This window comes from Myotis myotis, unplaced genomic scaffold (genome assembly GCF_014108235.1).
Source record: "Myotis myotis isolate mMyoMyo1 unplaced genomic scaffold, mMyoMyo1.p scaffold_m19_p_3, whole genome shotgun sequence".
NCBI lineage: Eukaryota > Metazoa > Chordata > Mammalia > Chiroptera > Vespertilionidae > Myotis > Myotis myotis.
Window position 1 is genome coordinate 119,625,429 of NW_023416335.1, and position 17,042 is coordinate 119,642,470.

The 17,042-nt window shown below is 37.4% G+C and overlaps 1 protein-coding gene across 15 annotated transcripts in view; it reads right to left on the reverse strand.

The window, feature by feature from the left end:
- Positions 1-17,042, reverse strand: part of ERC1 (ELKS/RAB6-interacting/CAST family member 1) — a 520,764-nt gene that overhangs the window by 80,235 nt on the left and 423,487 nt on the right. For 11 of the 15 annotated variants that reach the window (XM_036301306.1, XM_036301299.1, XM_036301300.1 and 8 more), the window contains one exon: positions 13,445-13,543. In XM_036301306.1, coding sequence (XP_036157199.1) covers positions 13,445-13,543 — 99 coding nt within the window. Of the gene's footprint in view, positions 1-11,956; positions 12,024-13,444; positions 13,544-17,042 lie in introns of all 15 variants that reach the window. The other 4 variants (XM_036301311.1, XM_036301312.1, XM_036301307.1 and 1 more) reach the window with 1 other exon arrangement.

Genomic DNA, 17,042 nt, shown 5'->3' on the forward strand with positions numbered 1-17,042 from the left:
TTTGTTTTGGTTGATGATGCATTTTTGTGTCCAAGAAAATATTCCTTTAACCCAAAACAGATAATAATCCTAAAGACAGAGAAAATGTATAGAAAACAACAAATTAGTGAAGAGCTGAGGACAAGTTAATGAAAGGAATACCGCAGAACCCTATGGTAACAAGAATATTGTTTAATAGTGCAGTTAAAATATGAGTCAAATTATATACTCCAAAAGAGAACTCTGAAAAATAAAAGTGTGATATAATAGGCAAGTGCTAAGCCTGTCTTCAAAAACTGGTATTAAAAGGGGTTCTGCCATATATGTTTAGTGGGGGCTGAAGGTAATGAACTTGATATATTCTAGAAGGTGCACTGGATATTGACTGGAGCTAAGATCAGTCTAGGAAGTCGATAAACATGAATGATATCAGGTTATAGGATAACCTTGTTAGGGTACAGAGGAAATTAAAAGATTAAAAACAGCTACTACTGATGCACAGCACTTCAAACAAAATACATGGAATGTTTCTTTAGGGTAAAACTCACCAGTTTTTTATTCAATAAATATTCACTGTGCTCTGTAGAATCCTTTATTTTCAGATGACTATAAAAAACAATCAAATTGTGATGAAAATTTTTTGCACTAAGTGCATGGATATTTTTATTGTCCAGGAAGAATGTTTAAATCATAAATAATACCATAAGCAAGAAGACTAGCTCTTCATATGTTAAATGCTCATCATCAAGAAAAAACTCATGGATTTGAGAGCGTATGTTCCAGAGATATTTAAAACACCATAATTTCAGTCTAAAATTAATCAAGTGAGTCACAGGACAATGCCACCTTCAATCACTCAGCGGAAACTACAAAAATGAAGACTGTTCCTGTGGAACACTATAAATGTGATCTTCAAAATATATTGAGAAAGGTCTCTTCCACAAATTACAACTCACTCGTGTGGCCTAAGAGGTCTCTGCCTTCAGAGAGCTCAGGTAATCACTAAGTCTGTGAAGAAGTACTTAGGCCCTAACAGGTTTGGCTCAGTGGATAGAGTGTTGGCCTGCAAAGTGAAGGGTCCCAGGCTCAATGCCAGTCAAGGGCATGTACCTTGGTTGCAGGCACATATCCCGTAGGAACATCTCTCTCATCGATGTTTCTAACTCTCTATCCCTCTCCCTTCCTCTCCATAAAAAAATCAATAAAATAAATTTAAAAAAATAAAATAGAAATTGTCTCAAAAAAGAAAAAAAAAAAGGAGTACTTAGAACCACAGTGCAGAAGTAGTGGCTTCTGCTTCTTTCTGTTGCCTGAAAATCACCCCATGTCAGAAGAAAAAGTCCCCTGCCACTATGGGATGCTTCTTAAAGGTAATTAGGTCTGACTTCATATTTGTGGATAACTTCCCACGCCGTGATACCTTGGAGTGATATTGATACTGTTCAGGCAGTATTGGTAAATGCGGCAGTTAAAAAAAAACACACCTTCATTTTTTTTTGGACCTGCAGATTTAGCTGTTTTGGAAAGCAGTTGCTTCTTATTGAGGTTTAAACATAAGACTGCTACAGTCACATCACACACACAGGACTCTGCTGGGCTTTAAAATAAAAACTATGTGACAGAGGATTTGAGATACTTCCAGGCTGGTGACCAGTTATCAAAGAAATGCTAGTTAGAAATAAATATGTAAATTTACCTGGAATACCCATGGTTTACCTCCTGGGGGCCTAAATGCCCCAAGGGGCCAACAGGAGGGCAAAGGCAATTATCTCAAAGGAATCATCTCAGTTATAATACTTCTAAAGCAGAAAAATGTGTTTATAAGAAAAAAAGTAGAGCTCTTGGGTCCTAGCTTCCAAAATGACCAAGAAGTACTCTCACTCCTAACTATTAAATATAATCCAAAACAAATGCCTTACAAAAATCATACCAATATTAGCTTGTTTATTTCTAAGGGGAAAACGTAAGATAGGAAAAAGGGAACATTACAGCGAGCCTCCTTTAGGCTGCATAGTTCTCCCCTACTTTCCTCCCTAAGACAGCCAGGCGGATGGTCTCTAACTGCCTTGAGGTTTTCTTAGAACCAAAACCAACTATTCTTTTCAAATTCTCTTATGAATAAACTATTTTTTAAAAAAGATGATAACAGAATTTTTGTATTCTATGCTCTAAAAGGGTGTTGGTAATGGCTAAATCAAAAAATACCTTGAGACAACTGAGAATGGAAATGTATCACACAAAAATTTATGGGATGCAGCAAAAGCAGTTCTAAAGGGAAGTTCATAGTGATAAATGCTCCTAAAGAAATAAGGAAGTCTCAAATAAATGTCCTTACTCAAGAAACTAGAAAAAGAACTAAAAAAGCCAATTTAGTAGAAGGAAGGAAATAACAAAGATTAGAGCAAAAATAAATGAAACAGAGATTTAAAAGACAATAAAAAAGAACAATAAAATTAAAAGCTAGTTCTCTGAAAAGGTAAAATTGACAAATCGTTAGCTAGACTGACCAAGAAAAAAAGGGGACGCAAGTAAAATCAGAAATGAAAACAGAGATTTTATAACTAATACCACAGAAATACAAAGAATAATGAAAGACTCCTATGAACAATTATACACTAACAAATTGGACAACTCAGAAGAAATGGGTAAATTCCTAGAAACATACATTCTACCAAGACTGAGTCATGACGAAATAGAAAATCTGAACAGACCAATTACAAGTAAGTAGATTGAATCAGTAATCAAAAACTTCCAACAAACATAAGTTCAGAACCAGAAAACATCACTGGTGGTTCTACAAAACAATAAAAGAAGACGTAATACCAATCCTTAAACTCTTCCAAAACACAGAAGAGGAGGGAATGCTCCCAAATCATTACCCTGATACAAAAACCATACAAGGACACCACAAGAAAATTACAGGTCAATATCCTTGATGACCATACATACAAAATTCGTCAATAAAATATTAGCAAACCAAATTCAACAATACATTAAAAGGATCATACACCATGATCAAGTAGAATTTATTCCAGGGATGCAAAGGTGGTTTAACACTTGCAAATCAGTCAATCTAATATATCACATCATAAAAATAAAGGATAAAACTATATAATCATCTCAACAGATGCAGAACAGACATCTGACAAAATGCAAAATCCATTTATAAAAACTCAACAAAGTGGGTATACAGGGAAATGTTTCAACATAATAAAGATAGCCCATAGAGAACAAGTGTGAAAAGTTGGAAGTTTTTCCAGTTCAGATCAGGAACAAGAGAAGGATGCCCACTCTTTCCACTTTTATTTAACACTAGAGGCCCAGTGCACAACAATTTGTGCACTCAGGGGGGGTCCCTCAGCATGGCCTGTGCCCTCTCGCAGTCCAGGACCCCTCAGGGGATGTCCACCTGCCAGGTTGGGCCTGCTCCCCGGGGGATTGGGCCTAAGCTGGCAGTAAGACATCCCTCTGTGTCAGCCTGGGAGCCCTCACAGCTGTCAGCCCAGCTTGTAGCTGAGCGGAGCTCCCCCTGTGGGAGCACACTGACTACCAGGGGGCAGCTCCTGTGTTGAGCGTCTGCCCCCTGGTGGTCAGTGCGCATCATAGCGACCGGTCATTCTGCTGTTAGGGTCAATTTGCATACTACCCTTTTATTATATAGGATAGTATTAGCCATGCCAGAGGAATTAGGCAAGAAAAAGAAATAAAAGGTATCCAAATTGGAAAAGAAGAGGTAAAAATGTCACTATTTTCAGATGACATATTACATATAGAAAATCCCAAAGACTTCATTAAAAACCATTAGCATAAGCAAATTCAGTAATGTTGTAGGACACAAAATCAATACACAAACATCTGTTGCATTTCTCTACATTAATAATGAACTATCAGAAACAAGTGAAGAAAACAATCCCATTTAAAATTACATCAAAATGAATAAAATACCTAGAAAAAAATTTAACCAAGGAAGTGAAAGACGTATGTATTGACAACTACTAGTCATTAATAAAAGAAATTGAAAGACTTACAAAAATGGAAAGATATTTTGTGCATACAGATTGGAAGAGTTAATATTGTTAAAATGTCCATACAATCCAGAGCAATCTATAGATCCAATGCAATCCTATCAAAATTCTAATGGCATTTTTCTCAGAAATAGAACAAAACCCCTTTCAATTTGTATCAAATCATAAAAGACCCCAAATAGCCAAAGTAATCTTGAGAAAAAAAACTGAGTCACCAGCATGATGTTCTCTGATTTTAAACTATATTATAAAGTTATAGTAATTAAAAATATATAGTACTGGCATAAAAACAGCCACACAGATGAATGAAATAGAATAGAGAGCCCAGAAATAACCACACACAATTAATTTCTGACAAAGAAACCAAGAATATGCAATGTGGAAAGAAGAGTCTCTTTAATAAATGGTGTTGAGAACATTGGAGAGCCACATGCAAAATAATGAACCTGGACCGTTATCTTATACCTGTGGTCGGCAAACTGCGGCTTGTGAGCCACATGTGGCTCTTTGGCCCCTTGATTGTGGTTCTTCCTAAGCCTTAGGAGTACCCTAATTAAGTTAATAACAGTGTACCTACCTATATAGTTTAAGTTTAAAAAATTTGGCTCTCAAAAGAAATTCCAATCGTTGTACTGTTGATATTTGGCTCTGTTGACTAATGAGTTTGCTGACCACTGTCTTATACCATACACAAAAAATTAAATTAAAATAGATTAAAAGACTTGAATGTAACACATGAAATCTTAAAATTCCTAAAAAAACAAACAAGTAAAACCCACCATAAGTAGTAAGCTCTTTGACATAGTAGTAATTTTTGGATTTGATGTTAAAAACAAAGACAACAGCTCTAGCTAGTTTACTCAGTGGTTAAATTAATGGCCCGCAGAAGAGGGGGTTGCGGGTTTGATTCCTGGTCGGTCAAGGGCACATGCCTCAGTTGCAGGCTCAATCCCCGGCCTGGATTGGGGTGCATGCAGGAGGCAACCGATCCATGTGCCTCTCTCACATTGATGTTTCTCTCTTTCTCTCTCCCCTCCCCCACTCCTTCCACTTTCTCCAAAAATCAATGGAAAAATATTCTTGGGTGAGATTAAAAAACAAACAACCCAAAAAACCCAAAGGCAACAAAAGTAAAAAACAAAGTGAGACTACAACAAACTAAAAAGCTTTTGAGCAGCAAATGAAACCAACAAAATGACAAAGTAACCTACTGAACGGGAAAATATATTTGCAAATAAATATCTGATAAGGGTTTATATCCAAAATATATACAAAACTCATACAATTCACTAGCTAAAAAACAAACTACTTGATTTAAAACCAGGCAGAAGATCTGAATAGACACTTTTTAAAATATATATTTTTACTGATTTCAGAGAGGAAGGGAGAGAGAGATAAAAATATCAATGATGAGAATCATTGATTGGCTGCCTCCTGCATGCCCCACACGGGGGATTGAGCCTGAAACCTAGGCATGTGCCCTGATCAAGCAACCATGATCTGCAAAGGCACTGTTTTAAAGGCTTTATATTACCTCACCTAATCACCCAACAACCCCATGAAGTAGGTATATTATTATTCCCATTTTACAAATAAATAAAGTTAGGTAATCTGTTTCTGAAACCCACATTCAGATCAGGACCCTGAAGCATCTGAATGAGATGAAAAGGCAATCAACTCAGAACACTGATTCAGACAATGTCCAAGGGAAGCTGATTGCTCTTTTAATCTTCTGTAAAGCTCAACATGTATCTGTTCTTATGAGCCACTCACATTTGTAGTTTTTCTATTTGAGTTATGCACACTTTATATTAAAATAGAAGTGTGGGTGGGTACATAACCATGCAATGAATGAAAGGACATAGACACTCTATGGTTTAGCTGGCCAGTTTGAGTACTAGCCCCTGCATATCATATTCTCATTCTTAGTGCCTTCCTTCAAGTTGGTTCCTATCTAAAATTATTTTTCTTTTCCCTTCCATTCACCCAAACATTCTCTAACCTCCAAGATCCACTTCCTGTCCCTTCCTAATCTCTGAAGTTCCAAATTTCTCACTAGATTCCTAAGTAGTTGCATTTATAAAAAAATATCAGTAAATCAAAACAACAAGGTACCATCTCACACTCGTCAGAATGGCTATCATCAACAAATCAACAAATGACAGTGTTGACAAGGATGCGGAGAAAAAGGAACGCTCATGCACTGCTGGTGGGAATGCAGACTGGTGCAGCCACTTTGAAAAACAATATAGAGTTTCCTCAAAAAATTAAAGACGAAACTCCCATTTGACCCAATAATTCCACTTCTAGGAATATATCCCAAGAAATCAGAAACACCAATCAGAAAGGATATATGCACACCTATGTTCATAGCAGCACAATTTACAATAGCTAAGATTTGGAAACAGCTAAAGTGCCCATCAGCAGATGAGTGGATTAAAAAACTGTGGTACATCTACACAATGGAATACTATGCTGCTGTAAAAAAGAAGGAACTCTTACTATTTGCAATAGCATGGATGGACCTGGAGAACATCATGCTAAGTGAAATAAGCCAGACAGAGAAAGATAAATATCACATGATCTCACTCATTTGTGAAATATAATGAACAAAATAAACTGATGAACAAAAATAGAGCCTGAGGAGGGAAAACATTTTAGAATATAATAGAAGTAATTCTGTTATTTGTAGAATTTTAATATTTCCTACAACTTTTGTGATATCATACTATGTTAGTTTTGGTAATATTATTATACTTAAAATCCTTTTTTTCTTGAAATATGAATGTTTATTGCATGTAATATATTTAAGATTGCTTTTCTTGAATAATTGGTGTTTACTGTATGTAACATTATTATATTTAAAATAATTTTTCTTGAGATATTAATGTTTATGGCATGTAACATTATTATATTTAAGAACATTAAAAAATATTAATGTTTATTGCATCTAAACTAAAATAAAATATCCACACACAAAAAAATCAGTGAACTGATGTTGCAAATCCACTTAGGTTCTATTTAGTAAAGAAAGTTTCTTACTGGTAAAGGCAGTTTTATTTCCTCACACAGCAATACAATTCGATTCAATATCCAAGGAACTAGACTGCTAAGTGGTAGATTCCTTTTCTTTTTGGTAAGGTACACTGGGAAAAGCACAGAATATAGAGTCAGTCCTGGGGTTTCAATGTCTGCTATATGTTATGTGTGTAATCTTGGAAAATTACTTAACTTCTGTGAACTCTGTTTCCTCTTTTATAACATGTTCTTAGGACGGCTATGAAAATTAAATATAAGACAAGAGATATGAAAGTGTCACCAATAATAAGTGTTTAATAAATGCTTCTTTTCTCTCTCCCATTTATCTGCCACTAGAATACTCCTGCTTCTTGAATTCTACTGGCTTTCCTAAGCTTTCCAGGAAATAAGTGTCTTGCTAAAATCTCTGATCTATTTCTGAAAATAAAAGGTCAAATTATTCCTTGCCTATTGTGTCAAAAACTAGTCCTGGTATTGGTCCAAATGATTTAAACCATTGGTCTAATAAACAATTTGGACCATACTGGTAAAATATTCTAATTCAGCACCCCATTCAATTGTACAAGATGACTTAACACCTCCCTTCTACAGATATATTCTCTAGAGACTTAAGAGACTACTATAGTGGTACTAATACAATAGGATAATTTCATGTTGTTTCAAAGTGATAAGGACAATTCAACTAGGACAGACAAAAAAAAAAGGAAATGACCAAGGAAAAAGAGATAGTTGTTTTAAAAAACTTGTCATAAAAGCTTGTATTAGCATTTACATCACCTCTAATTAAAAAAGAAATGTTTCAAAACATACTGGTCCAAATCTTGTTTTGGGATGCTATAGTGCTGAGCTAATAGGCATGCAACACACTTCCAGATTTTAGTCAGTGGAGTAGTCTTATACCAAAACCAACTGCCAAGTCCCTGGGCAGGTACCTCCTTCATTTGTGTGGTCTGGCACCAGTGTATACAGTCTCCATAAGATGAAGCTCAGAAAGAGCTACTATGCTCCAGGCTCCTCTTGATGGCTATAAACTACAGGTTATGAGAAGAAAAGTTTCTACCTGAAGGACGTTAAATTAGCAGATAGAAAAGATTTCTGAATTATTCTCAACCCCTTTTATTTAGCACCTGTTAGGAGCCAGATTTTATCACTTAATTATGACTCTCTTTTAAATTCTCAACATGTCTTTTGCTTCTAGACATTTTTCCCTTCTCCCCTTTCAAAACTTCTTGTAGTAGAAATGCTGATATTAAAGCTCACAGCTAATTAAGTCTATGCTCTTGGTTTCAATGTAAACTTTACTGTTTCTTATCTGAATTTCATGAATTTAAAAGTTAATTCTCTATATATTTAACGAGAGCTTGCTCTCTACTAAGCATTGCTCTATGGGAATACAAAAGCAAACGCCGCTAAGTCCCTGTCCTCATGGGATGTACATTCTTCTGTAAGGGAAAAATAAGAAAGAAGAAAACTCCAATTCAATTCAATTCAATTCAATCCAATTCAAGTTAATCTCCTATATGTTGAGGAATTTTTTCCTTTGGAAAAACACCTTGAATTTTATAAAGGAATGACCTATAAAAGAAATGTAGTCAGTGAAACTTTCTTTGAAAGAATGTGCTGTAAAGCAACCCTCCTAAGACACATAGAATGAAGCAAGTATTACTTCAAGCTAGAAAAAGGGAGAGTCCTTCTCTCCCCTCAGCCTATAGAAAACCCATGTGAAATGTTTTGATGTTAAGTTTGATAAGTGAAATCACTAATTTCAAAAGTTAATAATTTTGTTAAAATCTGTTCTCATATACAGCCATACCACCCTGAATGTGCCGATCTCATCTGATCTGGGAAGCTAAGCAGGGTCAGGCCTGGTTAGTAGTTGGTTGGAAGAAAATCTGTTCTCTGTCGAATTAGCAAAGAAATAGGTGAAGGAAACTAGATTGCCAAGTCAAGACTTCTGCAGGGGGCACGCATGTACTTTTTTAGATACAACCTTATATTTATAGCTCATTTTAGAAAATTTGAAATACTGTATCATAGAAACACCACCTATGGCCTGTGTGCCAAGCCAGCTCAGCCAAGGGTTCAAAAGCCTGAGTGAGGGCAGTGAAGGATGAAGAAATGACAGATAGAGAGAATAAGCTGGGTCTTCAGGGGTGGGCAAACTTTTTGACTCGAGGGCCACAATGGGTTCTTAAACTGGACCGGAGGGCCGGAACAAAAGCATGGATGGAGTGTTTGTGTGAACTAATATAAATTCAAAGTAAACATCATTACATAAAAGGGTATGGTCTTTTTTTTGTTTTTTTTAGTTTTATTCATTTCAAACGGCCGGATCACGGCTGGTAGGTGGGTCTTCCTGTGCCTGGCTGAGGCCACAGAGAGAGAGATCCAGAGGCAAGCTGAGCCTTTATTTTACAGCCAGAGGTAAACAAGGTAGTGGTCACCATACAATGTTCTTGTGAGTTTCACTTTTTTTGGCAGCACTTGCTGCACCTCCCACAGCCCATTAGCTACCCAGATAAGATCTAGGGAGCGTCAAAAGGTCAAGCCTGATTATGCTAAGAGGACTGTGCCCTCTAAGATGGGACTTGTTTGTGGCTTTGCCAACAGGTCAGTCCGAGGCTTAACCCTATAGCCACGCCCTACAGGCCTGCTAATTGCAACTGCAATGTGTTAAACCAACGGTTCTCAACCTGTGGGTCGCGACCCCTTTGGCGGTCAAATGACCCTTTCACAGGGGTCGCCTAAGACCATCCTGCATATCAGATATTTACATAACAGTAGCAACATTACAGTTATGAAGTAGCAACGAAAATAATTTTATGGTTGGGTCACAACATGAGGAACTGTATTTAAAGGTAAACCAATGGCAATTAACATTTTGATGAAGTAAGATCAATAGTGCATAATTAAAAAAACAAAATCGGTAGCATCTGAACTCCTATTAAGAGTTATTCTACTATAGGAAAAGAGAAAGAAAAAGGGAGACTTCAGGAACAAATCTATTTGAAGGCTTGTTCATTTTTCAGTCTTCTAGTAATGTTACCTATGGGCCTTGTTTCCTATAACACTAACATTTTCTACTGGTTGGCTAGAAAAGGGTGTGCAACTAAAATATAATCCTGTCCATGTTCATGTATATGGGGGAGGTGCTTCCTGCTAAGGCAGGCCAAGAAGTTTGTATGTTCTGTTAAAATAGATTAGGCAGGTTCATTTAGAGGAGACTGATCAACTACATCCAGCGAATCCAGGGAGTGCAAGACCACCAATATGTGTGAACTATTAATCATAGTTATTATTTTTCCTAAGAAAAGGATTTCCTTAGTCAAACCTCCAGGGTATGGCCCCACATGCTTCATGACAAATAAGTACCCCTGTACAATGTAGACTAGTTAAAAAGAATTAGCACACTGTTTTTCTAAGCTTTAGCTTTGTCTGGCAGGCAACCTTCTAACCCAAAGAGCTTTTTGGTTGGTATTGTGAGTTCACCTTCTTTCAGGATAAAGTCATTTGAAAAGCTTCCCATCTTCACAGTATATGCCCTATTCCCCAACTTACCTCATTATCCTTCTTGGCTGTTTGCTAGTGAGAGATCTACACATGTCCCCATCATTTTGAGAAGTATAACTCTAAGACATAGACTTTTCAAGGAGAACCAACTCCAAAAGAGATCACTAATAAGCATGGGCAGTGAATCCAGGGAGTGCAAGACCACCAATATGTGTGAACTTATTAATCATAATTATTTTTCCTAAGAAAAGGATTTCCTTAGTCAAACCTCCAGGGCATCAGATCAAAGGGAGATACTGCTACAGCTGGACTATGTTTTCCAGCCAAATGGCTCAGAAAGGAGAATCTAGACAGTGTCCTGGCAACTGTTTGACCCAGCAGCAATCCATAACAGACAGGAAAAAAATTCTTTAGACTAACTTGTTAAAAAGGCTTTCTTTACTTCTCCTTATTTTTTTAAGGACAGTTTGAGAGTGATGTCAAAATGCTAGGGGATATCGTTGGTAGGCACTCTATAAGAATTACTGACCCTGAGAATTCAGAGCATCTATATATATAAAAGCCTAAGCAACCTTTCAACCATTCAACTGGTAGCTATGATGTGCACTAACCACCAGGAGGCAGACACTCTACACACAGGCATGGAAACATGGAACAGACTGATGAATTTCAGAGGGAAGGGGGGAGGAGCGAGGGTGGGGAGAGATTAACCAAAGACCTTTCATGCATACTAGAGTCCCGGTGTATGGATTTGAGCACTGGTGGGGTCCCTCAGCCTGGCCTGCAGGGATCAGGCTGAAACCGGCAGTCCAACATCCCCCAAGGGGTCCTAGATTGCAAGAGGGTGCAGGCCAGGCTGAGGGACCCCACTGGTGCACAAATCCGTGCACCAGGCCTCTAGTTCTTCTATAAATAGAAACAAAAGGTTGTGGTTCACAGTACAGATTGCTTTTTTATTTAAAGATGATATATTTATATTTAATTATCACAAAAATGTATATCCCCAATCTACTGCCAGAGTACTTGGTCAATTTTCTATTTCCAATTTGATGTAAGTCTCTATAAACCTTACCAGGACACTGTAAAATCACTAGATAGAATATTAATAAAATCACAACAGGATAAATTTAGTTATATGCCCTGGAAGTTCTCCCAAAACGTATTTAAAAATTATAAAAGTGACTATTAACACACAAGAAAAAAAAATCCACAAAACCCAAATCCCATTATGTCAGAAGCATAGCAAAACACACAGGAATCATGTGAAATGAGAAATCAGAAGGCACACCAAATGATTTTATGAATTACAGAGAAACATGATGTGAGAATGATTGTGCAAAAAACAATGAAAGCAAACAAACAAACAAAAAACATCTCTATAGTTAAAGAAAGCCGTTTCTCACCGTTCTGAACAAAATGGCTGAACTAAGATCATCTGATTGGCTATGCCCATATACCCTCCTCCTCATCCTATGGGGAGAGAGATGACGAAGGGAACAATGCCCCAGAGCAGCATGGGAATGAAAAAGAGTTGGTTAGTATTTAAAACAAAGACATAAGCATAAGTAGAAGAAAATGGACTCTAATTTCTTGACTCTTTTTTAGTTTGTTGTTACACTTTTATGCTTCCTACTTTCCCAAGATGTTATCTCCATTCCAGGGCTTGACTGGACAAAATTATCAAATTGGAGACTTTTCTTTATTATTTGCCTTTCTTCAGCCTTTTTCCATTTTTGTTTGCCTCCCACTACTCCCAAGCATCCAATTACTTGTATTTATTATCAAACCTGTTTCAAGGAAAGGCTCTAATGCTTATCTTGTCTACACTGGCACACATTTAATCCCAGGGATCCAGGAGCAGGCGGAGAAAGTATAACGACTTCTTGGCAAAACAAGACTGCTGACCTCAGGCAGACAACTCTCCATCTGCCTACATTAAAGATAGGCTTGCCTAAATATAAGGCTCGACTCAACTGGCTTAGTAAATGTCATCTACCTTCTGAATCTCAGAAAAAAAAATGCAGTTTGGATATTATTGCTGCTTTCATCTGCAATATTTCTTCTTCTCCTCCTAAGACAACACCATGGCCATCGTTTAGTAGAGATGTTTAGTAGGGGAGTTTCATTTGACTTTTTGATCATATGGATATAATTATTTAACTATTATTTTATTCCCCCTCAGCTATTATTTTAAGATTGTGATGGAGATGTTGAAATCTGATTGTTGGCTATGGAACATGAGGTAATCTGTTCACCACTCTCCCCCATCCATCATTTTCAAGATCTTGGGAGAGTTCCATTTTTTTCAAAAATCTATATAGAGTTGAATATGGTTCCCTTCAGATTCATCAATGCCTCTTTTGCATTGATGAGAAGTGGAAGGCAACAATTTCCTTTGAAAATGACATATACTGGAGGGATCCACCAAGGTGATGGAGTGAAGAAACTATGTTTTAATCTTCATGTTTAATAGATGATGAGCAGAGACTTTAAAATTTGCAATTAAAGAATAGCTACCTTTGCCCTGAGTTGTGCCTCACTGAGCTCACAAGACTCTTATTTTTCTAATAAGGCATTATTTATTTAGTGAGAAAAGCAGGACTGTTACAAATTAGTATGTCTTTGAGAAGATTAAGGTTTTTTTCTCAACCCAATTCAAGGATTCTTTATTGTGTTCAAATATTTTTACTACCTCCTCTTAATATATTCAGAATTATCCATTATCTTCCTGTACAGAAATTGAATCTGTGTTTTTTAAAAAATGATGGAATTTTCAAAAACTGATTATTTTTATAACTTATATCCCAAAATCTATAGCACAACAGTACAGAATACATAAAAATAGAAGCATATCATTTTTTTTTAAATAAAACATTCAAGAGCAGACTTACCTGGTCTGGGGAGGGTTTATGATTGGTTTGATTGGAATGAGAGGATTTGAAGTAGTCGTCCTCATAGTTGTCGGCCATTAGCTTCATTCGATTTTGTGTCTAAGAAGAAATGATTCATAAGGTTACATTTAGATGAAAATTCTATGACACTGTAAAGTAACAAAGGCCTTAAGAATGTCATAAGAAAGGATAAAACTAATCCTGTCTGAGTTAAATAAACAGGATTTCTGAGGATATGGGGGAGGTTTAGGTACAGCTATGGACTGAATTGTATTCCCCTCCTCCCCCCAAAATTCACATTGGAGCCTATCCCCTAATGTGACTGTATATGAAGACAGAATCTTTAGGAGGTATTTAAGATTAAATGAGGTGACAGGAGTGAGGCCCTAATTGGACAGGATTGTGGCCCTGTAAGACGAAAGATACCCCTTCCCCTCACACTGCATTTTTCTCTCTGCCATGTGAGGACATAATAAGAATGTGGCTTTTTCAGCCAGGAAGAGAGCTCTCATCAGGAAATGAATCAGCTGACACCTTGATCTTGGACTTCCCAGCCTCCAGAATTGTGAGAAAATAAATCCTGTGTGTAAGCCACCAACTCTATGGTATTTTGCTATGGCAGCCTGAGCAAACTAAGACAAGGTCCTAAATTGGTACAGGATTTTTTCTTTTCTTTTTCTGGGGGTGGGTGGGTGGGGGTAATCTCCTCAAATTAAGCACTTTAAGCAATGCTTGTTTCTTAAAATAAATCCTATAGCATCCTATAGATAGGATAGGACTCTGTAACTCTATTTTCCACTTCATGATATACAGACCCATCTTCCCATCTATTTACATATATAAAAAGCCTAAGCAACCGCTATGACTGGATGGATGGCTGGTAGCTATGATGCACACTGATCACCAAGGGCAGACACTCAATGCAGGAGCTGCTACCTGGTGGTCCTTGCGCTCCCACATCCAACCTCCTGTGGCCAGCCAACCTCTGTGGTCCCTCCCCAAAGCCCGCCCCAAATGCCGGCCAGGCCGAGGGACCCCACCCATGCACAAATTTGTGCACTGGGCCTCTAGTGTTATTATAAGAACTGTTTATCCTTTTAAACAACTATTTCATTTTGAGAATGTTATATAACACATAGACCATTAATATTAGGAAAAAGTTATCATTATCTGTACTGAAATGATTATATACCTAGAAAATCCTAGACAATGAATTGAAAAACCTTTCTCACCTATTACAACTTACAATAAAGTTCAGTAAGTTGATCAGACAGAAACTACATATTCAATATCTTTTATTTAAACCATCAATAATTCAGGCTTTAAAATAAGTCAAAGATTTTGAAATCCTCTTCTTTAACCCTAGACTAGAAGAGAATTATTACCATTGACATTTCTTTTCAATATTTACCAAAAAGGAAGTCTATGTAATTGGTTACGTTAAGCCCTGAATACATGAATTTATGTATAATTAACATTGTACATAATTAACATTTTATATATATAACTAGAGGCCCAGTGCACAAAATTTGTGTCCTGGGGGGGGGGTCCCCTCAGCCCAGCTTGCACCCTGTCCAATCTGGGACCCTTCGGGGGATGTCCGACTGCTGGTTCAGGCCCGATCCCACAGGCAGTCGGACATCCCCATCACAATCTGGGACAGCTGGCTCCCAATCGCTCGCCTGCCTGCCTGCCTACTGATTGCCCCTAACCGCTTCTGCCTGCCAGCCTGATCACTCCCTAACCACTCCCCTGCTGGCCCGGTTGCCCCCAACTGCCCTCCCATGCCAGCCCGGTCGCCCCCAACTGCCCTCCCCTGCCAGCCTGGTAGCCCCCAAATGCCCTCCCCTGTCGGCCTGGTCACCCCCAACTGCCCTTCCCTGCAGTCCCAGTCCCCCCAACTGCCCTCCCTGCTGGCCCGGTCTCGCCCAACTGCCCTCCCCTGCCGGCCCGGTCGCCCCTAACTGCCCTCCCCTGCCAGCCATCTTGTGGTGGCCATATTTTGACCACAAGAGGGCGGCCATCTTGTGTGAGGGCATGACAATCAATTTGCATATTACCTCTTTATTATATAGGATGTTTATATACAGTGGGGCCTTGACTTACGAGTGTCCCGACTAACGAGTTTTTCGAGATACGAGCCATCTCTCGGCTGATTTTTTGCTTTGAGTTGCGAGCTAAAATTCGGGTTACAAGCCAGCATCAGATACCCAACCGCTAGTTGGCGCAGTGAACGTCACAGTGAACGCCACAACATCAGCCCAGCATCACGTGTCTCACTCGTTCACTGTTGATTTGACATACGACTAATTTGAGTTACGAGCTCCGTCACAGAACGAATTAAACTCGTAAGTCAAGGCCCCACTGTATATAGAAATGTTATGTACATGTAACATTTTAGAAAATTCGCTTTACAGAGCAAGCAATTCAGAAAATACAAGGTACACTATACATAAAATCAAATAGTAATATATATTGCACTAATAAAATATTGTTATAAGCTGAAGTTTTAAAGACACTAGAAATAAACTTGCTAATACATATGATCTAAATATTTCACTGTACATGATATGAAAAATAAACCACGTGTATACTTTTAATCAGTGGTAAGCACTGTTAATATTTAGGTGTATTCATTCAGCCTCTTCCTATGAATATAAAAATAGCATGCTGTCCTGATTTATTCTATTTCTGCTACAATATGGTACTTTTAAAAATTACAATATCTTACAGTATATTTTGATATCTGGTAGGACATGCTGTCCTTCCACTCCACTAATTCTGCTTTAAATTTGATTGGGTATCTTAAAACACATTTTCTTTACTAGATGAATTTAAAAAATTTTGCCTAGTTCCATAGGGAATTTAAAACATTTTGTCTAGTTCCATATAGAGATTTTTCTTTGGTATTTTTTCATGTAATGATGCCTGGGTCTGAATTCTAGTTCTAGCTCTTACCAGCTATCTAAGCTTGAGCAAACTACTTAAATGCTTTGAACTTAAGTTTTCTCATCTTTAAAATGAGAATAACAATACTTTCTCCCCATAAGACTGTTGTGAGGATTAGTCAATTGACCTAACACAAGCACTTAGAAAGCAGTCTGGCAAGATAACAACACCCAATACATTTTAGCTATCACCATCATTAGAAACATTTTTATGTCATTAAATATTATTCTAAAATGTAATTTTAACTAGCTGCAGAGTATTCAATTGAATGAATGTTTGAGTCCCATGTTATTGGGCATTTAGTTCTTCATATTTTCACCTAATAATATATACACATTTCTAAGCCAGTTCCTCCCTTCATTATAAAATGAAAGCAAAGAAAATACATACCAAGAATTATCTGTGATATCAAACTTATACTCTGAGATAACTTATAGTGACACTGAAAATATGCAGGATAATTTTCTTGTATCATGTGGTATTGCGATGGCAAATGGAAAGTCTTATGCAAAGCAGCTTGGAAAAGGAAGAAGGAGAGAGGACAGGTCAAAGCGGTGTAACCAGAAAGTGAGCAAAACATCTGCACGTCATTCATTTAGCTAGGAAACTTTTCCATGTTGACTTTAATAAGAACGTGCAGCAAAAGTAT